We start from the raw sequence: 27,817 nt of genomic DNA, 5'->3' as shown, positions 1-27,817 counted from the left end.
GACGGATAAGCATCATGTTGAAGTCTCGAGAGTGCAAATATTCCACTCGGAAGGCCTTGAGTTGATTGGGCTCCCCTATTAGGACCAAAAGATTTCAGATATCTCTATAATAATATGATATTATCCACTTTGAACTTAAGCCCTCATAGTTTTGCTCTTGGGCTCTACCTAAAAGGTCTCGTATAAATGGAGATATCTTTTTCTTATAAACCTATGATCTTTCCTATGCATTTTTAATGTGGGACTATATTTGCAACCTTACAACCCCAACAATCCTCTCCTCAAACAAAGGACCACAGGGTCTCCCCTTAAGAATAGGGGCACTCTTGACCTGCTCAAGGCCTCTCATCAAGGATCGGGTCACTCTTGACTTTCTCAGGGTCTCCCCTCAAGCATTAGGTCACTGACCTGCTCAGGGTCTCCCCTACTTCGTTCAAGGTTTCACCTACATGGTTCGATCTTTGATCATGACTTTGGCTCATGCTTCTTTCGACGGTTAGTCTCGTGAAGAGTAACCTCGCTTTAATACCAATTATTAGAATTAAAAGATTTTAGATATCTCTACAATGGTATGATATTGTCCATTCTAGGTCTAAACCCTCATGGTTTTGCTCTTGGGCTCTACCCAAAAAGCCTCATATCAATGGAGATATCTTCTTCTTATAAACTCATAATCTTTCCCTTGTGTTTTCAATGTGGGACTATGTTTACAACCTTGCAACCCCAACATCCCCTACTTTGTAACTCACCAACTCGACCTTTAAGGCCTCCAAGTCGACATCCTTGGAGTCTAGGGCATGTTGCTTCTTTTCAAGCTGAAGGTCCTTGACCATCAGTTCAACTATTTTGTCGGCCAGCTTGGAGGTAAAAGTGGTCTCTATTTCTTTTAGCTTCTTGGAGAGGACTCGGGCTTCAGTGTTTTTCAGGTCCAAGTCAGCTATGGCTCAAAGTTTTTGAGTGTTCTCCAATCGGAGGCAAGACTCGAAAGTTTGTAGTTGCTTTTGGAGCCTCTCAACATGGGCAGTCTAGTTGTGTCCTTTATCTTTTTCTTCTATAAGAGTCTACTCGCCTCTTAGCAATAACTCGGATTGACTCTCAAGTTCGCTCTTCAATTGAGCCATTTTAACTTAGAGAGGATCGACAGAGCCTTGATAGGTTCTTGCTCCTCTTGCCGAGCCTTGCAGAGTCTGGCAGCAGTGACTTAACTCCGCCATCTTTTAGCAAAGTGATAAACTAGCCACACAGAACTAATGAACCAATGAATGATTAGTGCGACACATAACAAAGAAATGAATATGTGACAGTGGAAAGAGTTTACCCCTGTGACATCTTGGGAAAAACAGTTGACCAACTCCTCGGGTGATTACTCATCCGTGCATGCCCAAGAGTCCGTCCAAGTCTTAGCTATGGGCCTTGTATTTTTATTAGATGCTGGGGGGCGAGTGACTCGGCAGGGTTGGTGCAGAGCCACTCATGAGAAGGTAGCTTGAGCGTGGCGCTAATCTTCTTGGGCTTGTGTTGTTCGCTTAACCCTTGTGAGCTGGACTTGGACTTTGATTTAGGGGTAGAGTATATTTGGGAGCGGGGTTGCGATGGTTTTATCAGAGGGGGTGATAAAAAAGAGATAGGCTATGCCACAATCACTCCGATCGACAGGGCGGACATTGGTGGTGTCCTCTCGGATGAAACAAGATTTGGAGGGTTAGCTTTGAGTGCCTGAGGAATGGAGAAGTAGCTCTCTCCCTGCTCGAACGGTGGACGCGGAGCTGGTGTTTCAGAGGAAATTTGTTGTGCGGGTGTAGCTGATCAACGCTTCTTGCATCATTGATGTTGAAGCAGGGGTTCTCCGGAGGTGGTAGATTCAGAGGGAACCTTCATAGGTAGCAGAGAAGGTCGCAGGGCAGGGGGTTATATTTCGTCGGTGTTTGCTACCGCGTCACTTCCTGTGACTTGATTGGCACCCTCTTCATCAGTTGACTCCTCGGTCGAGCCGATCGGCATAAGCCCGTGGCTTGCTAACTCGGCTTCACCATGGCCATTTATTTCCTCATCATCCAATTTGGTGGAATCTCTAAGGCAAGCTTTCCATATGATTTTGGCCGCAAAATAGAAAAAAAAATAGTTAAATAAAACAGTAAAGGGAGGTAGAATTTCTCACCAAAGCGTCGGACTCGGATGGGGTTAAGCCCGAAGATATACATAACACCCACCATGAGCAGTTTGTGAATGTTGAACTTCAGACCGGACAACTAAATAGAGGTAGTGAGGTAGGCCGACTCCTATTGGAATACACATAGCTCGGGAGCTAAGGGCAAGTCCATTTGCCAGCCGATCGAGAAGACTATTAGAGGGACTAGTCAGATATAAAAGTAATGAGACTTCCAACCTTTGATGGAAGTGGATATCTTATCAAAGAAAATAGCGCTCGTTCGATCTTGGAGGATAAACACACCTGAGTTAGATTTTTTTGGGATAATAAACATAATAAAACACTCGGGGGCTTAGGGAGACTTAGTACAAGAGAAATAGGATGATGACTCCACATAGTAGCCTAATGGAGTTGGGCGTTAACTATTGGAGTGGAATGTGAAAGTAGCTGCAAATTTCAGTGAAGAAGGGATATAAGAGAAAATGAAGGCCGACCAAGAATTGATACTTGAAAAAATTTAGGTAGCTAGCAGGGGGAAGGTTGGGGCTATCATAGCCAGACAAGATGAAAATGTGGTGGTCGTGGGGGAGATTACAGGTGAGTCACATTTGATCCACTTCCCCGCCGTTGAAGTCAGAGGTCGTGGAAGTGTACTAGAGACCATGGATGACGGTGGGAGGAACATTGCCCATGGGGAAAAGGAAGAGTGAACGAAGAAGGGAAGGAAAATAAATTTACGATGGGAAGATGCAACGGGAACAATAATTGGCAATAGCAAAGGAAGGTGAGGAAGAAGGCGAAGAAGAAGACAAAGATGAGAATGTAAAAATGATAAGAGTTGTATCAAATGTTGTAAAGCTTAAAAACCCTAGGGGTGACCTCCTACAACCGCCCAATCTTGATGTTAAAGGAGAGAGGATTAATCTGGATCATTGAAGTTGAATCGACAAAGGTCACATCAAATCTCAACAGTATCTTGTCATTTTAGAGATTCTTTTCACAAGCGTGTGCCACGTGGCGGAAAGATATAGGCCGCATCTATTAGAGATGAGAGACGGTAAGCATGCTTATGATAAAAAGGTGTGTTCATTATACTAAGGATTAATGGTAAGTGACGTGCCCAATTTTCAAGATGCCAGTATGACATCAACTTGAGCCGAGCTATGGAACAAGGATCGATCATCCGATTGGAGAATGAGAGACACAAGAAACATAAGTGTCTAATTAGTCGGACTTGCAACTTCCTTTGACTAAACTTGAAGGGTGGGGGGCTTATGACATGGAGAATAATGGCGACCCTCGAAGTTGGGGTCAAAGAGTTGACTGACGTGGCGCTCAAAGTCAAGAAGAGGTCAATACTCAGGGTTAACACGGTTACATGTCTTGGCCAAGTTGTCTAACTGATCGGATTGCTGGTCTGATCAGATCCCAAGTCCCTTAGGATCGAGAAAATCTTGAGTTATATGAATGTCTTCCAAAGTTAAGTTATGTGTCTCGACTAAGTGGTCTGACCGATGGGATCATCCAATCGGATGTGATAGGCATACAACTCGACTGGATTCTTTGGCCAAGCGAAGAGGCCGAGTGGAAGCCGAGTCTTCGAGAGGGTCACCATTCTTTAGCCGACCCAATCCCATCCATGAGCGAAGTCCGATCGGACGACAAAGGGGACTCAATTGACTTACTAGCAAAACATATTAAGAATCCATCAACCCAACAACCTAATATATTTTTTAAACATTTTACGTAATGATTATCAGAGAATTAGGGGAATATTCTTTGGAAAGTTTTTACGTTGGAAGCTTCTACTTGGCAAAGCGCAGAGAAGGTGAGTTTATTTTTGGAAAGGCGTTAGGGTGTCAGAATGGTCGGCCATTTTTTTAGAAATATATTGATATTCGTGCACAAAAGAAAATTAATGCTATATAAGACGTCTCCTCATAAAGGTATAGATATATAATATTATGTACTCAGAGCCGACCATTCCTTTCCACTAGTCAATGTATTATTTTTCCTCTCGGCCACCTGTTTGACTTGAGTGTCAGAGTGTTTGTGTCGAAGACTCCTCCCTGATTCGATTGTTAAATTTCTTTTTCTCCTTATTTTTTTATTTTTTTATACACAGGATCACTCGATATCTTCTACTTTCAATTCAAAATCTTCTTACTGTCAACGTTATCTACATGATTCAAGATCAATTGAATTAACCACCGAGTTAAGAGAGTGAGAATAATTTTTTTCTGACGAAAGGCGAATTTGGATAATTTACCAAACCCCGTCTATCTGAGAAATGGACCGTGCCTCTTACCACGCGGCGCCGGATTCTTCAACCATCATCTACACGATTTAAGACCAATCGAATTAACCAAGATCCAATGACTCAGCCACGTGTCTGTCTGTGTGAGCCTATAAGTCTCCTTCGCACGTTCTTTGCGTCGAACCCTAAAACCCTGCCCGTTCCCGGTAGAAGTTTCCGGACCAGAGATCTCGCTTTCCTCCACTGCCGCCGCCCGGCTTCGGCAATGGCGATCGCTGCTCAGACTCCCGACATTCTGGGCGAGCGTCAATCTGGCCAAGACGTCCGCACCCAGAATGGTTCGCTCTCTCATTCTTCGCTCGTCTCGGCATCTCTCAGCTTTAACTGTACGAGTGTGTTTCTAGCTCCATTTCTTGACTCCCTGTTTTTCCATGTCTCTGGTGATATAGTTGTGGCGTGCCAAGCTGTTGCTAACATCGTGAAGTCTTCTCTTGGACCAGTTGGTCTCGATAAGGTGAAGCCCGATCTTAAATCTCAACTCGTCTTTTCTCCATCATGTATTGTTTAGGCTAAATTTATTTTGTGTAAATGTAAATCCTATAAATTTAGGCTAAATTAAACACAAGGAACAAATTCAAATACAAGTGGACTATGAAATTATACACTGTGAAGCTAATCCGTTTTATTGATGCCTCATAATGTTCTTTATTGCCCTGTTTAATGTTCAATTATTATGTCTGTGCCTAGCAAACAATACAAGCTCAATACTTGCATCTGATCAATTATAGAGAAGATATGCCAACATCAACTTAATAGATCTTGGAACTCTATCATGTCTTGCTAAGGTGTTCTGAAGTTAGATTATTTTTTTTTTTCTTTTAGGTTATTTTTGTTTTTAGTACCTGGCATATCATGCATTTTCAAGTGCCTGCGATTTTCATAATTTGATTTCTTATAAAGCTTGCATTTAATGGTGAACTACTAGATGCTGGTTGATGACATTGGCGATGTCACAATTACTAATGATGGTGCAACTATATTGAAGATGTTAGAAGTTGAGCATCCTGCTGCCAAGGTCCACACCTGGTCCTGGTTGTGATTCACATATTTCAGTTGTGTTGGTTTAAATTTTGGCGATTGTTTATTAACACTATAACAATGATTCTAGGTACTTGTTGAACTTGCTGAACTTCAAGATCGAGAGGTTGGAGATGGGACAACATCAGTGGTTATCCTTGCTGCTGAGTTACTTAAGGTGGCTTAGAGATTGTGCCTATTGAGTTCCTTTCGCAGTTTACATTATAATGTGAATTGTTGATGGGTTGCTATCCTTTGTTACAGAGAGCAAATGATCTTGTGAGAGATAGGATTCATCCAACTTCTATAATTAGTGGCTTCAGGGTAATGAACAACTAACATTTTAAAATATTTGTGTCTTTTTCTTCAATAGTAGCCCACGTATAGCAGAATTATTTTCTGTAAGCATTTCAGTTTTTATATATATCAAAGTATATGGTTTATAAAATATGCCAATTAATGTTTCTCAATATCTCTTGATAGCTTGCAATGAGAGAAGCTTGCAAATATGTTGAAGAAAAGCTTTCTGTAAAGGTATGAACCCGTTAATTAGTTTGTCGATATTGTATACTTTCAAAGTAATAGTACAATTTTCAATTTCCTCTGCTCGTTTAGTAAGGATGTCATGTCCACATTCAGGTTGAAAAACTTGGCAAAGAATCTCTTACAAACTGTGCAAAGACAAGCATGTCCTCGAAATTAATTGCAATTGACAGTGACTTTTTTGCTAATTTGGTAAGATCAACACAATTACTTCTTGTCTTTCTGTTTAACTTGTCTCTTACCTTTGACCTGACTGTATGTGGATATATCAGTTATTGTTTGGTGCTCGTCACTACCACCAAAAGATTAGGCTTTTGATTACAGGCAATGATCCAAGTGCTATTTCTGTCCAGTTTCTAAGGTCCTAGATAGCTTGAACTTCTTGATCCGTCAAGCAGAAACCTATTTATATGGCATACAAGAAGCAGCATATGTAACCAGTATGGTATAGCAGTGCACAATTTAATATGGTTTACCATTCAAAATACAAATCATTGAACATTGGTATTGCTTAAGGCTGTATATTAAGTTTATGTAAAGATTGAGTGCATCCACTGCAAGGTTAAATAAGAGAATGCATCAGATAGTAGCCTCCATACTGACATCACTATTGATAATCAGCTTAAAGTACTAATGACTTACGATCTGATACGTGCTTGCCCTACGGATGTAATGGAAAAGAAACTGTTGGGCGGATGTAAAGCTAAGCAAACTGCTTCCTTACTAAGAACTGAGGATTGTGCAGGTTGTAAGAGATGTGTGAATCTGCTTGGCCAATCAATTTTTTGAGTGCCCCTGTTTATGTATGGCATGATACAACTTGCAGCATAGGGCTATCTTAGTGACACATTATAAAACTTGAATTTTTTGGTTCCTCTTTACCTAAGTTTCTAGGCTAATATAGTTCTTTGCTACCTGTTTTTGCTTCTATGTGTAACCATATCATAGTATATATTATGATATAATGTGGTTGACTTGTGACCTTCATTTGCTTGATATTTTTTATAGTTTGAGGAAACAATTTTTTTTATGAAACCAAAGGACTTTAGTAAAACTCATACTGATTACTGAAATATAGCTTGACTAGTAAGAAAAAAAATTGAGGGGCTAGTTCAAGTAAACAAACAAGATCCTTTGCAATTAAGGTTTTAGTTATATTATATCTGGTATTCAATTGTCTTACTGAAGATATTGTTAATAGGATAAGTAGCGGATAGTAAAATGGAAATGAACTTAATTATGTGATTGTCGTGCGTCTCTTTGTTTAACAGGTGAGATTTATTTGATTATGATATGATAAGCAACACTGTAGAGAGTAAAAAGGTATTGTAGGATGGTTGGGTAATTGGGAATAACATGTGCATAAAAATATGATAATAAAGATGAGAACCACAACTTATTAAAGACAAATGAAGAAAATACAATTGTCTGTAGCAAATAAATATCATCTATTTATCTGGGAGCAATTATGTGTAGCATAAATAAATGCTCAAATAAGAGAAAAAAGATGGAAATGGACAAACCTATCCAATTTAGGTCAATAGATTCCAAGTTGAATTGATTGGAGCTGAAAAAAAATGATTATCTAGGTTGGGTAACATCGAGCTTGGTGACCGGCTCGACCCCACGGAATTTTTCCATCCGCCGCCAGGGTAAATCGGGAAGCATTTGCGGCGGGCAGCCTAGAAGCCTAGCATCCCTTAGTTACAAGTCCCATTTGGAAGAAAATTCCTAATAAATACACCGTAGCTGGGAATTGAACCATGGGTGTTTGGGAGACAATTGAGCGCCCTTACCGCCATAGCCCCGGGGGCGAATTGATTGGAGCTGACGCTGTGATGGTAGAGGGAGGCAAGAAGTTTATTTAATGCAATTAAAAGTGAGTTGGAAGATGTGGATGCAAGTAGCTATCTAGTCTTTAAAGTGTAGCCAATTCCAAATGCTGGTCTCATGGTCTTCATGGTTCATTGTTTTGTGCAACATGGGCAATTTGTGAAATCTTTCCAATAATTATGTAACCTTGCACAATTCGATTTATCTATATGTTATTCTATTAATACATTAACCTATTTATACCCATGAAATTAGGAGCCACCTAAAATTCCTCTAGAGATGAACATGAAGGTTGATTCTTGTCTTTTGCTTTCTGTGCAATAAGCATTTTTACACTCTATTCTTTTTCCCTGTTTGTTTTCTAGGTTGTTGATGCAGTTCAAGCAGTTAAGATGACCAATGCAAGAGGAGAAGTTAAATACCCAATTAAGGTTAGAAACTACTTGAGTTCCACCTTTCTTTTGCCGCAGAACCGTTTGAACTTATTTTGCAATGGTTAACCCGACCGACTTGCATAATCTGATATGACAGATATGTTCAAGAGTACATTGGAGGTTTTTTTTTTCACTTTCATTACTTGCAAAATTTCTTTATCCCAACTATTTTATTTACATCTAGTGTTTTAATTTTGAAGAAAACTTAGTTTGACAAGACTGAGATTTAGAAAGGAATTAATTTCTTTTTTATCTATATATGTGTTAGCTTGTTTATTTCATTTCATCATTCCATTTTACTATAAAAATAAAAGTGCCTTCTTTGTTCTCCAGAGCATAAACATTTTGAAAGCCCATGGAAAAAGTGCAAAAGATAGCTACTTGCTAAATGGATATGCTTTAAATACTGGCCGTGCAGCTCAAGGAATGCCAACTAGGGTTTCTCCTGCAAAAATTGTCTGTCTTGATTTTAATCTTCAGAAGACAAAAATGCAGATGGGTATTCAAGTCTTGGTCACTGATCCAAGAGAGCTTGAAAAAATTCGCGAAAGGTATTTTACATGTGGATTTTGAATTCTGTGCATTGTTGTTGGACTTGTTACACATACACACATAATTTTCCTGATTGTAATGGGTTGAATTTCTTTCACCTACATTGCTGATTTTTGTACTTATGTGTATGCTTTCAAGCCAATTAGTGACGGTCAACTAAACCGTACCCTTCTTATAGTAAGGAAGATTTTGTTCTATTTATTAATCCATTGATTTTGTCTCCTGATCATGAGGAGATAATTAAACACTAAAAAAAGAGAAGGGAAAGAGGAAAAGGACCGAACGGTTATGGCAAAAGATTCTCTTCCTCTTTATTCGATTTTTCTGTCAATTATGGAGAGGAGATGAAACACTCAAATGAGAGTTGGTGAAGAGGACATTAACCAATTTAATATCAACAATAGCAATTTTTCCGGCCGGTTATGGAGAGGAGATGAAATACTCAAATGAGAGTAGGTGAAGAGGAGATTAACCTATTTGATACCAACAATAGCAAAGATTAGTGACATCAAAGTTAAAGAAAAGATGTATCCAGGAGGGGGCAGCGCTCGCCTTTAGGATTAGTTGAGCCCAAGCCGCCCGCCTCCAGGATTAGTTGAGCCCAAGCCACCCGTGTCCAGGATTATCAAAAGAAAAAGTTAAAGAAAAGATGTATCAATATCTTGTACCTTGTCATCTAAGTATAGTTCCCATTGAATAATTAAGTTACATTTTTGCAGCATCCTGCAAATCAATTTCAATACCAGTTTTACTGAATATTATTTAATAGGAGTGCTCGAAATTTATATGATTTATTTTAGTAGAATGCTATAAGAAACAATGCTTTAATTTAATGCAAAAAAAATAATTTGATATTGTGAAGGTATAGTTGAGATGTTTGGTATCGTTTAATTGGCTTTATAATTATATGCTTATACTCATAGGCAAATAAGCTAATTAGAAGGGCACCATAAGACTAGCATTTATTTTAATTGACATTGGAATGCTTTGAATTTTGTTAGAATTAGCCATGTTTAACAAATGAATATACTCACGGTATGGAACTGAAATCATACCATTCTGATTAAATAATGAAATTTTGGAATGGAACAATAGTTGAGACCTCACTTTCATGTACCTTTGTTTTTCATGACTAGGGATATGATCACATAAAATTTGTGGTCTATAAATCATTAGTCTTCATGAACAATGGATTGCATCATTCATGATCAGTTCAGTATAATCAATTGTTCCATTGGTGTATATAGTAACAAATGGGTTTGATTCTCTTCCACATCTAATTCTAGCCAAACCGTACCAGAGTTCATGTGTAATTCATGCTCAATGATACATTTGATTATCACTTTAGTTTTACAATCACTTTTTGCACTACATTCACATCAGTTTACTTTGTGTTACCTTTACTTTCCCACACTGTGTATTAATATTGTGAAAGTGCATGTTCTTTGCCATTATGTATTTATGCTAGACTGTACCCGAATTCATGAGTTACATCTGCCAAATAAGATGTCAGATTATTCCCTTTTAGTTTTATGCAATCTAGTCATGTACTACATCCACATCAGGTTTAATGTTTGTTGCCTTTAATTTCGGTTAACTGACTGAGGATTATTCTAATTAATTTGATTTTTTTGTGATTAATTTTGTGGCAGTTAGCCCTTTAATTTCAGTACTCTGCTAGTCTCTTCTTTGTGCTTTATTTTTCTACCTTAATTATGAACTCCAGTCTTTTCTTGTTTGGGCTGTGGTTGTTGGAATCATACATGTTCACTAGTTTGCATATATATGAAGCCCACTAGGCACTGATGGCATCATATAAACTGCCCAGGGAAGCTGATATAACAAAAGAGCGAATCCAGAAGCTTCTAAAATCTGGTGCTAATGTTGTACTGACAACCAAGGGAATTGATGATATGTCACTGAAGGCATGTATTTCTTATGCTAAGTATATTTTTTTGCTAATGTGTATTCACTCAATTCTTGAAGGTAAATTTTATGCTTGAATGACCTTTGTCAGAAAGGCTCTTGTTTACATTGCATTTCAGATAATGGCATGGTGGAGTATCATGTGGTAAATGGCTTAGTAGCATAGCCTAGGTCGACAATCTATACTAGCTTCTGAAATTAGAGCAAAGGATTGAAATTTTAAGCCATGTTGTGTGGCTTGGCAGAAAACTTTCATTCTGTTGTTTGACCAAAACACAATAGGTAGCACACCCGTGCTGGAAGATTGGAATCATGTTGCTGGTCATGAGGAGGGGAAGATGAGATATGAGAAGCTATAAATGGCTTCAAAGCATGGAAGAGAATGTATATTGTAAAAGAAGGAACAGGAATTGCTGATCAATAAAGAAATCTAGTGATGTTGGCGAAGGAGAAATCAGTAAGGTCACTAGAGGGGGAGATTTTCGGATATTGTGAGCCTTACCAGCAGCCAGATTTAGCAACCACGGAGCGGCAGTGGACTAAGCACAAGGAAGACAAGAGTCCTTGACCCTTTTTTAATATTTTTATATTATTTATATGTATTGATTATTTATGTACTAATTATAATGTAATTAATTGATATTATCTATCTAATGTATCATTTTATTTAATTGATCACTCATGCTGCATATTAATTATTTTTTATGTAATTAATTAATTAATATATAGTATAATTAATATAATTTACTAATATCTATTGTACGATATGGTATTGATACTGTAGTGTAGTGTTCCGAAAACTTTGTGCTGCTCTATATTTAAACTCTTAAATGAGAAGATATCATCATTAGGTGTTTATACATTCACCATCAATAATGGGGTATCACGCATATTTTAGCATTTGTTTACTGATTTTTTTCCCTCTACATATTCAGATTGGCCTTTTCTTTTTTGATTCTTGTTTTGATTTCATCCACTGTCAACATAAACTTATCTGCTACTATAAGTCTGACAACATTTCTGGATTCTATTATGATTGTGGCATTCTCCTCATGTACAAGTGTTATGCTGTTTTTTTCTGGATCTTGTGGAAGATAAGATCTCAACTTATGGTTTCTGCTTTTCTCCTTCAGAGATTGACCATCTGAATTGAATTTAATTGCAGTATTTTGTTGAAGCTGGAGCTATTGCTGTGAGACGTGTTCGGAAAGAGGATCTACGCCATGTTGCAAAAGCAACTGGTGCAACTGTGGTAAGATCTTAATTGTTTTTTTCCTAATGTTTTTTTTATAGCTTTTTAGGAAAGCAATAAACTTGTATTCATAAAATGTTTTTAACAAATTTTATTTTATTTTAAAATTTTTATGTCATATTTCAATGCTGTTTTATTTACAATTTTTGTATAAATACATGCAATCTTTAGCATTCAGAATTTTATTTGTCTTCTGTAATAAATTATTTAATTGAATTATACTCATCCATGGGTATGTGTCTAGTTTACTTGGTACAGTGTAAAATGTGAAAGAACTAATGAGAATGACAACCGATGTGGTTCCTGTCCGCTCTTTTTTAACTTATCTTTTTTGTAATATTTTTTTTCTTGCATCAGAGTACTATTAGACAACTATGGATATGGACTTGTGGGAATTCAATATTGAGACAACTGCAGATGCCAACTTAATTTCATTAAGTTAATTGTTGCCTTATCTATTCAAGATTTTTCTGGCTTCATATGAGACAGTATGTTATGGCTCAAAATATTGATAGCAACTAACTCACCATCAAGTTGAGCACCATTTATCACCCATGTAAATGGTGCAGCGCCAGTTCAAGGGGGATAACAAAGGAGCATCAAACACTGCATTATATTATATGTTATAACCTAGTGTTTGCCACTGAGAATGATAAAGGTCACTTTCACGATTTATTCTTGACTGATATAAAGATGGATGTGAATATATGGAAGAGTTTAGTTTCTCTTCACTGAGACTTTGCTATTTTATTTGTATTGCATTGGCATAGTCCATATAGGTCCACTCAAGACAGTTTACATTGTATATCCCTGCAAAGTGCAGTGACACCTTCTGGTTCTTTAAAATTGTTATCTACTGTGTAGGTAATTTAGCATGATGGGCTATCTTGTTGGAAGTTGTCTAGGAAAAATCTAGCTGAGCTGATATGCCATTGTCTTTCATTGTAAAGGAAGAATTCCTTCGGTGCAAGGAGATAGGGAGGAAACAAAGGAAATAAGCTCCTGTTTATATAGTGAAAGTTTGTTCAAAGATGAAATGGAAAAGGTTCCTTGGATTCTACTATTAGCAAAAAAAATCCCAATGGACTCCGTTGAATCTAATTGTGTTAGTTTCAATCTTGTGGATCTCTATCAGGTTTTGATCTTGCAAACTTTTGTGATCCAACTTTGTTAGTTTTATGCTGATTGCTAAATATATATCTTGGACTTATTTAGGGAAGACACTGCATTTCTTACATTTTAAAGTCTTTATCTAGTGCATACTCACTGCGCTCTTCTAATCTTCAATTACTTGAATCTGTAGGCAATTCAGGGTTTTGTTTGTTGATCTTTATGTTGGATGTTGCAGGTTACCACATTTGCTGACATGGAAGGAGAAGAAACATTCGACGCAACATTTCTTGGCCATGCTGATGAGGTTGTAGAGGAGCGCATTGCTGATGATGATGTAATTTTGATTAAGGGCACAAAGAACTCCAGTGCTGTAAGCGGTTTCTTCTTGCTCATGTTTCTTGTGACTTTCAGCATCTTGTATGTTGTATATTAACCATGGAAATTCTGCACCAGGTCTCCTTGATTCTTAGAGGTGCTAATGACCACATGCTTGATGAGATGGATCGGGCTTTACATGATGCATTGTGCATTGTTAAGAGGACCCTTGAGTCAAATACGGTAAGCCATACCATCAAAATCTTACAGATGACTATTGCTTCTTTGTTACCTAAAAGTTAATTGTTTGACTAGTTTTGATTAAAGCCTATTATTAGAAAAGAGATTAGAAAAGAAAATCATTTGAGCTTTACATTTGGCCTTATTTTTTTCATCTCCTCTTTTTTTTTTTTTTGTTATGTAAGGATTTGTCATTCTTTTTCATCTATAGCTAGAGTCTGGAATAATTTTATGGCTCCCACTCCAAATCTCTAATTTGATCTTCATATTTCCTGAAAGAGTGGTGACTCTGATACTCTGTTGCATTTTTGAGGAACACTTCTATTTTCCAGGTCTGGTTTTCGAAGTTTGTTTTCGCTATGTATTCCAACATTTTAGCACCATCCTACACGACCTATTGTTTGTGTAGGGCATGCCATTAACCATTGCCAACTCAGTCTTTCAGAAAGTGCATTCTATGCCACTGTCTGCTATCCTGCTGAGCCCTGGTGCACACTTACATGTCTTAGATGTATCTTAATTCAACTTATGTAGATAAATCAAATAGGTTGTGTCGGGATCAGGTCAATCCCACGTGCATATACTCCATTAAACCTACTACATTAGTAACCTATTAATTGAGGCTTAAAATATTTTTTTTAAGCCTGAGTTTGGATCTCTAGCTGGAGTTGTGTAATTTCAGTACCATGCCATGTCGACACTTGATTTGCATCAGCACACTTCAACTTGTGCTGAGGTCAATTCATAATCTATAATCCTACAATCCTTTTCTATTTGTTTCAAAAGGAGTTTCATGCGTAGGATGCCAGCATCATATTTTTAATTTTCCAAGTCTTAGATTAAATACTGCTTCTAGAACATTCACATTTAGAAGTATATTGTTCACATGCCCATAAAGATTTCTGAGTTAATCATAAGGCGCAATATATGGATTCACGTTGGTTTCTCTGACTCCGCCATCACACTTCTTCATTGCTGCTACTACTTAAATTGGTGTTTCCTCACTTTACCTCCCATTTTTTCTAGTGTTTTATCCCCCTCAAATGAAATTGAAGGATAAACCATTGGAAGAGAATTTTCTTGTCTTTATTGCACCAAGACAATATCAGTTAACACATGCTCTGTCTCAGTTGGTATCTATTATAACTATGCTGGCACAGGTGATTGATCTGTTACTAGAACAGAAATTTAAATTGTGTTGGATACAGACCACTTGAAATCATGCTTGATTTGGGTTTCACACAAGCTTTGTATTTTAATCCGATATAGGTTGTAGCCGGTGGTGGTGCTGTTGAGTCTGCTCTGTCTGTTTATTTGGAATACCTCGCTACAACCTTGGGATCTAGAGAACAGCTGGCAATTGCAGAGTTTGCAGAATCTCTTCTAATTATACCAAAGGTTGTGTTTTTATATAATTATATACATTATATATTAAATATTTATATATAGCCTTTATACTAATCTTAAGTTTGTGCAGCAGGTGTTAGCTGTTAATGCTGCAAAAGATGCGACGGAGCTAGTTGCAAAACTTCGAGCTTATCACCACACTGCTCAAACCAAAGCTGATAAGCAGCACCTATCAAGGTATCAGAGGATTTTTTTTGGTGTGTTTTTTACACATTGAGATGCTAATGAAACAATTGTTGCTTGCCTATTTTTGTTTAAGAACATATTTGATACGAAATTCCATTGATAATGTAAAGCCCTTTCTTCTACCCACTTGTAGCAGTTGGTGTTGATTGTTTATCTTCCTTTTTCTTGTAATTTCACAAATGACGTTTGTGGTCACTTCATCATTAATATTTAGAAAATGGGTGGAAGAGTATTTTTCAGTTCAATATCATGATTTTTTTAAAAAATTATTCTTCACTTTGTTTATTCCAATTGTTTGGTGGTTATAAGTTGTGAAAATTTGTTTACAGCTCACTGTATTCTTGTGTGTTCTTTGTATACAGCATGGGACTGGACCTGTCCAAGGGTACAATACGAAACAATCTTGAAGCTGGAGTCATTGAGCCAGCGATGAGCAAAGTCAAGATCATACAGGTAATGAACATATGCGACTTATAAATGCTTTTATTATTGGGAGTGTCAATGGTTGATCCAACATGTCTATAGGTAAAACATCTTTAATTGGTAATTGAACAGTGCTTCACTTTTATGTGATTCAGCAAGTATGCAAAAAACTAAACTAGAGTAAATAAGAATATTATTTGTCTTGTTTTCATTGCAGTTCGCAACCGAGGCAGCTATAACAATTCTGCGCATTGACGATATGATTAAGCTTGTCAAAGATGAGCTGGCGAACGAAGATGATTAGATCATTGCGATGGTGGAAGCAAGTTTGCTGCATTTTGCCCCCCTTTTTTTTCCAATCATCTCGTAGCTTTTGTTGCAGTTTTATTTTATAAATTGTTTACATTAAACGCCATTCTGTAGTATGTTTTCATTTCCTATTCCTTCAGGATGGTTACTCAAACTTCGTTATCATGGCTAATGAGGAAAAGTTCTGCAAGTCGCATCGCAATTGAAAACTCCGTACAAGTACTTACCCTGTTTTTTTTTTCTTATATTAGTTTTAACGGTTTGGATAAAGAAGTGTATTTTGGATAAGTCGACTTAGTATGTGAACATGATTTTAAGCTGAAATGAATTGTTTTGAATGGTCACTTTTTTAAAAATTAATTTAGGTACTTGTGCTTTGGGTCCAACTAGTCAGGCGGTCGGGGGATGGCTCGATTTCACAGATAATCTGGGAAGATCTTGGCATGACAAGTCAACATGACTAGCGGTACGAGTTTCGTGGCCGTTCGAAAATTTTCAATGTGAAATTTGAACTTGTATGGGAATCATCTGTTACTTACGAATAGTCCACCTTTGGATGGTATTTTTTTGGGGCAAAAGTGACGTCGTCGTTTTAACTGTCCATATTATTTGGAAAGGATAAATTATGAGTGCATTTGTCTTAGTCTAGTGGCTCATTCCATGGGAGAGGTTAGATATCTAGAGGTGCAACAACCAAATTGACCCTTAGAGTAGATTCGTATAAAAGAAAAGATTACAAAGTTGCAACTACTAAATGTTATCAAATGCTTGACTCGTTTAAGCTTATGGTGGTGTCACAGTTGTGTTGTTGAAGCTTAAGCACGATAGCGTTTTTGAGTCATCGAAGCGTAGATGGTTGGGGTTGTAAGGTTGCAAACATAGTCTCATATTGGAAACACATGAGAAAGATCATGGGTTTATAAGAGAAAAGATATCTCCATTGGCATGAGGCCTTTTGGGGAGAGCCCAAGAGTAAAATCATAAGGGTTTAGTCCCAAAGTGGACAATATCATGCAATTGTAGAGATATCTAAATTCTTTTCGATCCAACAATTGGTATCAGAGCCCGGACTGTCAGAAGGTTTAACCGCTGACTGTGCACAAGAGCTATGGTCTGATTGAGTCATGTGGGTACAATATTGACCTCGAACAAAGAAAGTGGGGGCTCCTATGTTCAGATCAAGAGAACCAGACATCAGGCAGGAAGTCCTAGTAGGTCGGGTGGACCGAGGGGCAAGGAGACCTGGTGGGTCGAGGATCGGACGTGGGAAGCCTATGGTCCTTTGTTTGAGGGGGGGGGGGAGGGATTGTTGGGGTTGCAAGGTTGCAAACACATGGGAAAGATCATGGGTTTATAAGAGAAAAAATATCTCCATTGGCATGAGGCCTTTTGGGGAGAGTCCAAGAGCAAAACCATGAGGGCTTAGGCCCAAAGTGGACAATATCATGTAATTGTAGAGATATCTAAATTCTTTTCGATCCAACATAGATGAGCACTTTGATGTCTCTCTGCAGTATGGTGTGTAGTGTTGGTGCTTTGGCATGGAATGGAAGTAGAAAGTCATCGAAGGGACGATCTAAAACAACGAGCTTTGGCATGGAATGGAAGCGGAAAGGCGTCAAAGGGATGATCTAAAACTGTTGTTTGAAGCTGTAAGTACTTTATAGTAATTTTGATGTGATCAATCAAGTTAAAGTAGATCTCGTGTATTTGATCCTCGTGTCTAAGTGTGCAGGAATTTAGAAACATAAGAAGTCGAGCGGAAGACGCAGTCAGTAAAAAGGATGACACAGGAAGGGAGTCGACGGACTCGGTGCATTTGAAAGACAAGGTATTGCGAAAGAGTACACCGACGGATGAGAAAGACGCGTGCGGCGGTCCGAGGGACGAGAAATCGGGGGGAAGACTGCTCAAGGAGAAAGTCGGAGTTGGGTTTGAGTGAGCTCAACTCCGGTTAGTCGGAGTATCACCCACGCAAAAAGATCAGCAACGGAGCTGATCTGCCGTATGGAAGGCACCTTTCATGGCTTGGAAGGCGCCTTCCATGAACAGTACGAAGGCGCCTTTCAAGCTATTAAAGGCGCCTTCCAGTGACCGTTTGCGAAAATAAAGTTTTATCTTTGCACGAATAAAGTTTGTCATGTTGGAGGCATCTTCCAGCCTATTGAAGACGCTTTCCAGCCTCGGATAGAATTTTTCAAGGGTTATAAAAAGACTCCTGGAGCTAAGAAATATAACACAACTTGAAGAACAAGTATTGTACACTTTCCTAGTCTTTCTTTTGAGCTATCAACTTCTATAAAAGACTTCTCCACCTGCAACAAAGGAGAATTTTAGTAGAGCTTTCTTCAATGCTTTGGATTAACAACTACTCAAGTTGTAACCAAGTAAATAGAATTGTCCTTTTACTTTCTTTAATTTAGTTGTTCACTTAATTCATTATTGTTATGGTGCGAGTCTAATATAATCAAAGGATCGAGAAAGGGGGGGGTTTTTTTTTTTTAGGCAATTCGCCCTTCTCTTGTCAGCCCCGCTGCGCCAATAAGGGATATCAAAGTCAGAACGCCTTAGAAGGATTGACCATCGACTGAAATACCGAGACGATGGCCGGACTAACAATATACCTGCCAAAGTTTGAGGGGGATTTTGTGACATAGAAAAAATGCATGGAAGTATTTTTCAAAATAGACTTTGAATTGCTCTTACTTATTAAATATGGTTTTGTAGCTTCCAAGGATCAACAAGGAGTCGAAAAAGAAGAGTACCAGTGGACCAAAAAAGATCAAGCCGACTTTGTAGCGAACGGACGAGCCAAATTCCACCTACTCAGTGTACTTCCACCCCAGGAAGTCAATCGGATCGGATATTACGAATCAGCAAAGGAACTTTGAGAGAAGTTCCTAGAGCTACACGAAGGAACTTCCGAAGCAAAGCTCTTGAGACGGGACCTACTCCGGAACCAACTAACAAACCTTCGGATGGAAGAAGACAAAACAGTCGTACATTTGCACTCGAGGATCAAAGAACTTATCACCGGACTCACGAATCTCGGAGAAAAGGTAACGAACCGAGATTCATTAAGGTACGCTTTAAATGTATTTCCTAGGACACCCGAGTAGACATCTAGAGTTGACTTATTTTATATATCTAAAGACCTCGAAGTTAGTTCATTAAAATATCTGTTTTCCACTTTTGAACTTTACAAATCAAGATGTGTAGGCTTACGAAATAAAGAAGAAAAGACAGCCCACAACATAGCTCTAAAGGCCAACTAGAAAGGCGAAACAGATCTAAACTCCGAAGAATCAATCAACGAAGATGAAATAACATTATTGGTAAAAAATTTTAGTAAGTTCATTAGATCTAATAAATTTAATAAGTCGTAGGTGAAAAAAATACTTTTGGAGCAAAAGGAAGGTTCGATGCTACAAATGCTAAGAAGAAGGACGCATCGAGAACAATTGCCCTAAACTAAAGAAGAAGGAGAAAGACAAGGGCAACATACCAACAAAATCAAAGCACAAGATCTTAAAAGCCAATTGGGATGAAACGTCATCGTCCGAGTCCGAGTCCGAGATTAAAGCTTATGCTAGACTAGCCCTAATGGCAAATCACCAGAGGAACGTCGAAAGTTCCTCAGAGATGAGCATCAACGAAAGGGGAGGATCTTCAAAAGAAAGCTGCGATAAAGGGATAGCATCAGAACACGAGGTGAGTGAGGTACGTGCACTATCTCTCAAGTAATCTTTTGAATTTATCAAAATGTTATCTAAGAATATAGTATAATTAGAAAGAGAGAATGCTATGTTAAAATTAAATTTAGTAAATTCATACCTCTTAGATATGTTTGATAATTTAAACATAGAAAACAAAAAATTGAAATAGAAATCAAAAAGTTAAAAAATGGCCATGCATGTTTAAATGATTTTAAAAAATCAAAATTTAGAAATTGTGGTAGAATCAACTAGTACATTAGAAACCACTAGGGGTAAATTAAGAAAATTTTTAAAAATTATGTACCTCCCAAATTTTTAGTAAATCCGAAGGAACTTATATTGAGTTCCAAAATCTTTTTTAGATTAAACTTTAATTTTTTTTAATTATTAGGATAGAAATTGTCTTAATTAGAAAAATATCTTTTTTTCTGTTCATGTTTCAAGATAAAATTTTTTTCCTATACTATCTGATGATTTAATTTATAAACAGATTTTTTTTTCAATTTTTTTCTACTGTTGAGTTATTTTTTAAAAAAAATATTGATGAAAATCATACTTTAAAATCTAAAATTATTTCACAAACTTAAATTTTGAAAATCTTATTTTTCTGTGATGAAACATGATATTCTCTATCATTACAAATATGTTTGAATTTTGTGAATAATGTTTGAATTATTCTAAATTATTTTATAAAAAATAATTATTAATATTAAAAATGTAAAAAAAATAGAAATTTTGAAAATTTTATTTTTCTACTGTTTAACAATGCGTTTTACACATCCAAGAAAAATAGTAGAATTTTTTATTGTTAAAAAATATTTTTTAAGATTTATTTACAAAAATTAGCTTCTGTACTGAAATAATTTATTTCTTTTCAAATACAAACTATTTCTTCGTGTGAATTTTTATACTAATCTAACATTGTCTGGTTAAGATTGACAAAACTTTTTAGGATTTTTCAAAATCGATAAGTAAATTTTAACATTATTTTTTCAAAATAGGAGATTAATTAGAAAAAATAGAATATTTTTTAAAAAATTATTTCTGAAAAATATCATCTTATTGTTAATCATTGTAATGTACCCCTCAAAAAAATTTTAAAAATTTTCTGATAGTTTACTTTATTTTTCCATTTTTTTTAACTATTAGAGTATTTTTTTTTCTATTTTTTTGATGTGATCAAAGGAGAAAAAATAAGTAAAAGTTAAGAGAGAGTTAAAATAATTTTCATAATTTTTATTCTTGTATTTATTTTATAATTAACTTGTTTAATGCATTACTTTACTATATTATTTTATTGCTATTTAACCCTAACTTAACTTGGGTTGATGTATATCAAAAAGGGGGAGATTATAAGTATTCTGTGGTAGTTTTTGTGTGGTCAGCAAGTTAAGGTAGGTCCTGTGTATTTGATCCTTGTGTCTAAATGTACAGGAGCTTAGGAACACAAGAAATCGAACGAAAAATGCAGCCAGCGAGAAGGATGACACAGGAAGGGAGTCGACCGGCTCGGTGCATCCAAAAGACGAGGTGCTGCGAAAAAGTATACCGACGGATGAAAAGGACACGTACGGCGGTCTGAGGGACGAGAAGCTAGGGAGGAAAGCTGTTCGAGGAGAAGGTCAGAGTTGGGTTCAGGTGAGCTCAACTCCGGTTAATCGGAGCATCACCCGTGCGAAGAGATCAGCAAAGGAGTTGATCTATCATATAGAAGGCGCCTTCCATGGCTTGGAAGCGCCGCCTTCGTACTTTTTATCGAAGGTGCCTTCCAAGCTATTGAAGGCACCTTCCAATGACCGTTGGCGAAGATAAAGTTTTATCTTCACACGGATAAAGCTTGCCACGTTGGAGGCGCCTTTCAGCCTATTGAAGGTGCCTTTTAGCCTTAGATAGAATTTTTTGTAGGGGATCTTGCGGCCGGCTAGAAGGGGGGTTGAATGAACTGCGCCCCCAATTACTTGCTTCCTACATATTCGTTAGTGCGCAAGCGGAAATACAAATACTAATTATGAATACAAAAACTAATGACAAAGAAAAGAACAAGCAAACCAATGCACGTCGATGTAACGTGGTTCGGAGATGATGCTCCTACTCCACGGCTGTCCGTAAGGTGGACGATCCCGATCCTTTGGTGGATTAGCCTCCGGCAAACTCCGGCTACTCAAGCAACTCCTTGTGGGTGGAGAAACCTCACCACAACACCAACCAAGAACACTTGGACACAAGAGACCTTGAGCACTTTGGTGACTACTAATTAGGTTTTAACCAAGTCTAATTTCGTCACCTTGGTCGGTTATCCCAAGCTCTTTCTTATAGAGCTTGGAAGAAATCAATAAGCTGATTTGGCCGTTACCAGTCGACTGGTGCCAACCCAACGGCTCTCTCAACGGTTCTCTACCAATCGACGCTACAGTGCACCAGTCGACTGCTACAGTGCATCAGTTGACTGCTACAGTGTCCTTCGCGTATGCCTCGAAGTCGCTTCCATCGGCTCTTGTCCTTGCTGCCTTGTCCACAGTCCCTCGGATGCTCCATCCTTCACTAGACCTGAAGCCGTCAACCTGAGTCACATGTGTATCCTGCAGTCCTGCACAACTCAAGTACACATATCAAATAATAAGGGTGAACCTAACTTAAACCCTTTGCCCAAACACCAAAACACATGGTCGCACGGACCATTGTGATTGCTCCAACATTTTTTAGGGGCTATAAAAAGACCTCTGGAGTTAGGAAATACCACACAACTTGAACAACAAATATTGTACACTTTCTTAGTCTTTCTTTTGCGCTATGAACTTTTATAAGAGGTTTCTCCGCCTGCAACAAAGGAAAATTTTAGTGGAGCTTTTTTCAACGCTTTGGATTAACAACCACCCAGGTTGTAACGAAGTAAATAGGATTGTCCTCTTACTTTCTTTTATTTAGTTGTTCACTTAATTTATTATTATTATTATTGTGCGAGTCTAATTTAATCGAAGGATCGAGAAAGAGATTTATTTTTTTAGGCAATTCACCATCCTCTTGTTGGCCCCGCTATGCCAATAGAAGCCCCTTTTAAAGTTGATTCTAGGTGCCTGGACTAGCCCTGGTCACCCACAGCTCGGCCTCATACAATTCGACATTGTCACAAATTATCCATCTCCGGGCGCTTGGAACCCTTTCTGGTGCTTGGACTACTGACGTGACGTGAATAAGACGAAGCTCTATCCAGGTGTGACTTATCCTTCTTCAGGTGCTTAGATCCTTTTCAGATGTCGGGATCCCTTCCGGGTGCCTGGTTGCTGACATGCACCGCCCAATCAGGGCATGCCACCTCATCTTGATGCAAGGTTGGATTCTGAGCCATTAGGGCGCTTGGACCTTCAGTCTCCTGGCGCTTGGAGTCTCTGATTCTAGTCATTTTCTAGTTATTGACCCTGCATCATAGTGGATTAATGCCTACTGCTCTCTTTCTGAGAGTGCGTCCTCACAACTTCGCTTGGGAGAGTTTATTTGGTACCTTGGTACACTATATCTGTTTAGACTTTTTCTCAGCTTGATTTGGACTCTCACGACTTTCCGCTAGACCTCTGGTTTTCGATCCTTCTACACTTTCTGCTTAGTGTTCTCAACCCCCAAGGCTTTCTGTCTGGTATCCTCGACCTCAGGATTTCATACCTGATGTCCTTCATCTGCCAAGACTTCCTGGCTAGTTCCTCCGACCAAGTCTACCTTGTCTAGCATCAACTAGGACTTTTTTGTAAGCTTAATAAACATATCAAACTTCAAACAGACTTAACTTTTAATCATTTGCCAACATCAAAATTTAGGTTTGATCATATGATGTTTCTTGAACCAACACAACACTTCATCTCCAAATACTCTAAGAATCTGCTCTTCAAATCAACTCGAAATTCTCTTTTATAGGGTTGTTGTTTGGGTTGAGTTCTGCCTTGTAATCAACTGCTAGCCTTCACAAGTCGATTGTTGTAGAGAATTCGACCATTTAAACCTGCAGAGTGGCTCTTTCCACTCAGTTTAACAATCACTAGTTGATTTTCAAACCTTATCAATCAACTTTGAGCCATCAATCGAACTAGCCAGTTGAGTTCTAAACCTCTGCTCCCTTGAACAATGACATCAGTCAAATAATGCACTCTATCAATTGACTGATTACGATCAGTTGAGTTTTTCAAGCAATTTATGAAGCCTCTGTTCGTTGCTATAACGTCATCAATCGACTGATCAAACTTATCTAGGGATGATATATCATACCATGCCAAAATTTTTATATCATACGGTATATTGTACAAAAAATTTCAGTATTTGAAACATATATATTAATACCATATCAAAATTTTAGTATAGCAAAACTTCGATATGTCAAATGTTTAGTATACCAAAACTTCGGTATATCGAATTTTCAATATAGTTAAATTCCATACTGTTCATCCCAAAATTATTCGGTATTTCAGTATTTTTGATATACCAAAATTATAAAAGAAAAAAAATATATATTTGCCCAATTATCCATCATAATTGTTTGGTATCAAGTTTATCATAAATCATAGCGATATTATATTTCAAAAACCAATACCAAAGGTGGTGTTGGATTTTAAAATCCAGCACATTTACGAAAAGAATTTATTCAATATTTTGGTAAATCTTGTATCAATATCGAAAAGTATGGTACGGTATAAGACCGTACTAAAATTTTCAGTTTGTCGAAGTTTTCAGTATGAATGATATATATCTGTATTGTATGTACGATATATTTTGATATTTTTCTCACTCCTAAACCCATCAGTAGACTATTAATGTAGCAATTATTGTTAATAGTTTCTATAGCATACTATTGTTCACAATACTTAGCAGATTACTATAGCAAATCCTAATTTCAGAGTTTAGTGTTCATTAGTCGATTGATACATCCTATCAATCAATTGATATTCCTGTTTTAGTCTTACCAAAACTGAATCATCGCCTTGCATAGTATTTTGTTGACCTGAACCTATTAGAATTTTCTTTACCTAACATCTGGTTAACTTTGACCTACCGAGACTTTCTATTGATCAACTTCCGATCAACTTTGACTTGTCGAGACTTTGCCATTTGTCAACATCCAATTTTCCTTGACTTATTTGAACTTCCGTACTTATGCTAAATGTCCAGTTTTTCATGATCCACTTAAACTTCACCTTTGTCAACTCCCTATTGAACTTCTGACCGCCAAGTGCTCGATTATCTGTGATTTACTTGGACTTTTCTCTTGCCAACTCCCTATTGGACTTTTAACCACCAATTGCTTGGTCAACCATAATCCATTTGGACTTTTCTCTTGTTAACTCCCTATTGATTTTCAGTCATCTCTGACTAACGTATTGATCGATTGTTAAATATCTGATCAATCTTGACCTACTTGATGTCTAATATATTGATCAAACATCGAAACATAACTCAAATCAACTTGAACTTGATCAATCATAACTAGAAGCCGATTGCACCAACATATTTAACTTATTTAAATCTAGACATTTGTCATCTTCCATTATTTTTTTTTCACCATAAACACATCATTTGGTCATTTGCAACTTCTCTCCTCTCCTTATCCAAATCTCAAGCTTCTTGATAAAATGTGTATTTAAAGACTTGAGCAATTTCAATTTCTCTAGGAATCTCCGACATATAAAAAAACGTTTTTTTTTTTTTTTTTTTTTTTTTTTTTTGACAATTGCTTATTTAGTTGGGACACTATGTCCACATTCCCCTCAAGACTTCTCCAAACTCAAACCCCTTGGATAGGTTTACTAACTTATCTCGAAGTTTTATTGCTCCATATCAGCTAAAGATCTCTTAGCATGTTTATAGCTCATTCTCAAACACTTACATCCCTAACCTCACGAATAGAGTCTTAACTCATGCTTAATGAAAATTGTTTGCAGTAGATTTTGTTGACTACACATGGCTAACCCTAACTGCCCCCACCCTCTTTGCGTTAAAAAAACTCCAAAGCCATTTAATATATGAATTTGATTACTTTTAATTTTTCTTGAATAACCTCTCCATTCCTTCATAGATATTTAGGAGAGGCAATGTAAATGATGACTTTAAGGAACTTGACAAGAACCTATAACATATAAATTGAAGGAATTCATTATAGTCTTAAACAAACATCAAAACAATCATACTTAAAATATGATAAGATTGACACCACGTTTATTTTCTCATTCTATGTTGATGATTTTTTACTTTTCAATAATGATTTTTGTTAATCCGGATGCAAATAATCTTTTAAGGTATGTTTAATTCAAATTACCATATATAATTTTAGTTATGTAAGTATTAGATAGAATAAAATATAATTTTTAGTTCAACTTAAGCAATGTAACAAAAATTTATTGATGACAAAATCAAAAATCTATATTATTATTCTTTTTTTCTTTTTAAACTTTATATTTTTTTAATATTTATTTTTTATTATGAACAATACATTCTACAACCAAACCTAAATATTACGATTTCAATATTATCAATATTATAATAAATATGAAAAATAATATAAAATTATTATATTTTAGTGATACAATTTGCGAAACATCTCTCATTAGTTTCACATTTACCAATTGATTTCCTAATAAGATATATATAATTTTCAAAAATACAACTTTATTTTTAAAATAAAATATCACATATAAATACTTAAAAGCGGGGTAAGGAATGAAATCCTGTTTGTAAGAGATGAAATCCTGTGAAGAAAACATAAGAGATGATTCCAGGAGTGAAACATAGTTGTATCTCATCACCAGACAAACAAAACTACACAAACATAGTTGTTCTCTCATCACCCGACAAACAAAACTACAGAAACATAGTTGTATCTCGTCACCAGACAGAAATTTCAAAAAGCTGGGTAAAGCTAATCCTGATCTCCCAGTAAAAGAGTTTGTTACTTCTCTTATTACAACTTCATAGTAAATTGAAATGTTTGTTCGATATAAGATGTCACACCTAATTCAACTAGCAATTTTGATAAACATAAAATAATATATCATCCAAGTTCAATCCAAAATGACGTAGCACTTCTTTCCTCCCTCCAGAAGCTTGTTTTTCAATGTCTTTGGTGTTGTATGAAGCCTCCAATCTTCCCAGCAAGCTCATCTCTCCATAAATCACTCCAATCCTGCGATAATTCAAGTATCCTAGATCATCATATGAGAAGTGAAATCGGATGCATGCAAATTTAATTTCCTTCAAAGAGAAAACATTTTTATTCCTAATCTAGATGCAAAGAATCGAATGAAGCAGAACAAAAACAGAAATGTATAGCACAAAGAATTCACTTCTCATTATGAAAAATGAATGGAAATAGTGGTGTTCGTGTACTTAAAACATGAATTACCTCAATTGGCTTTAAATTGTGCTTTCTAAATTTGTTTTCCTTGTGTGCTATAACCATAGTTCCCCACCGATATGGTACTCCCCATATTCGGCCATTAGCATCCAACTCCCCTATTCATTCCTGCATAAATGAATCTGAGGGATTTTGACGAAAATTAAAATACCAATTCTGTCAGCTGAAAATTCACAGGAAAGCTACAAAGCATTTGAAATTTGGCAAACTTTCAAAGACACAGGTCGCCTTGTAGACACTTAGAAATGAACGGACAAAATCAATAGAATTCAAAGAGCAGTGTCTCACCTTCCACTTGTCACTTGAAGGCAGAAGAGTTTCTATATCGTATTTCTCACAAAGATATCATCATAATTACATTTACTACGGCTGAATCTGCAGCTACACGAGAAAGCATCAAGAGAAATTCACACAAGATCGTGAGTCGGGACGCCTTTGAACGTCGTTAGGGTTTCACGGTCGACTTCAAATCGCTGCTACGGTTTCGCGAGTTCAGGAGTCAACGGTTTTCGTGATCGAGAAAGTGGGTGTAATAGCTTGAGCGGGCGGATTGTCATTTAATGGGTATTTTTTTTTCAAAGGGTAAATATCGAAAGATATTTTTGAAAAAAATTTGTTAATTTTTGATTTTTTTTTGTTAATTTTGGAATTAAAAAAATTTGAGTGTTTTGATTGGTATTTTCTATATTATTTTT

The 27,817-nt window shown here is 36.9% G+C and overlaps 1 protein-coding gene and 1 long non-coding RNA gene across 3 annotated transcripts; one reads left to right on the top strand and one right to left on the bottom strand.

The window, feature by feature from the left end:
* Positions 1-4,574: 4,574 nt before the first annotated feature.
* Positions 4,575-16,212, top strand: LOC121981347 (T-complex protein 1 subunit alpha-like). The gene is made up of 17 exons (XM_042533812.1): positions 4,575-4,744; positions 4,856-4,920; positions 5,392-5,481; positions 5,575-5,661; positions 5,748-5,807; positions 5,967-6,017; positions 6,123-6,218; positions 8,225-8,290; positions 8,627-8,844; positions 10,674-10,770; positions 11,937-12,023; positions 13,372-13,506; positions 13,590-13,694; positions 14,961-15,089; positions 15,172-15,275; positions 15,647-15,737; positions 15,925-16,212. The coding sequence occupies exons 1-17, from the start codon at positions 4,672-4,674 to the stop codon at positions 16,009-16,011; spliced, it is 1,641 nt and encodes a 546-aa protein (XP_042389746.1). The 5' UTR covers positions 4,575-4,671; the 3' UTR covers positions 16,012-16,212.
* Positions 16,213-26,530: 10,318 nt separating this feature from the next.
* LOC121983113 lies at positions 26,531-27,659 on the bottom strand. 2 transcript variants are annotated; one of them, XR_006112388.1, is made up of 3 exons: positions 27,411-27,659; positions 27,111-27,244; positions 26,531-26,891 (listed from the first exon to the last, which is right to left on the bottom strand). It is a non-coding gene; the product is annotated as an uncharacterized LOC121983113 (long non-coding RNA). The 2 variants fall into 2 exon arrangements; XR_006112389.1 differs by having other exon boundaries at positions 26,532-26,891; positions 27,111-27,230.
* Between the last annotated feature and the right edge of the window lie 158 nt (positions 27,660-27,817).

Source organism: Zingiber officinale, chromosome 5A (genome assembly GCF_018446385.1).
Source record: "Zingiber officinale cultivar Zhangliang chromosome 5A, Zo_v1.1, whole genome shotgun sequence".
Lineage (NCBI taxonomy): Eukaryota > Viridiplantae > Streptophyta > Magnoliopsida > Zingiberales > Zingiberaceae > Zingiber > Zingiber officinale.
Note: the sequence above shows the minus strand (reverse complement) of the source record. Positions and strands in the feature narration are given on the sequence as shown.

Excerpts from the sequence above, each read along its gene's own strand:
- LOC121981347 (XM_042533812.1), top strand. The coding sequence starts at position 4,672 with ATGGCGATCGCTGCTCAGACTCCCGACATTCTGGGCGAGCGTCAATCT. Across the intron at positions 6,219-8,224 it reads GTGACTTTTTTGCTAATTTG|GTTGTTGATGCAGTTCAAGC; the intron begins GTAAGATCAACA and ends TTTGTTTTCTAG. Across the intron at positions 8,291-8,626 it reads AAGTTAAATACCCAATTAAG|AGCATAAACATTTTGAAAGC; the intron begins GTTAGAAACTAC and ends TTTGTTCTCCAG.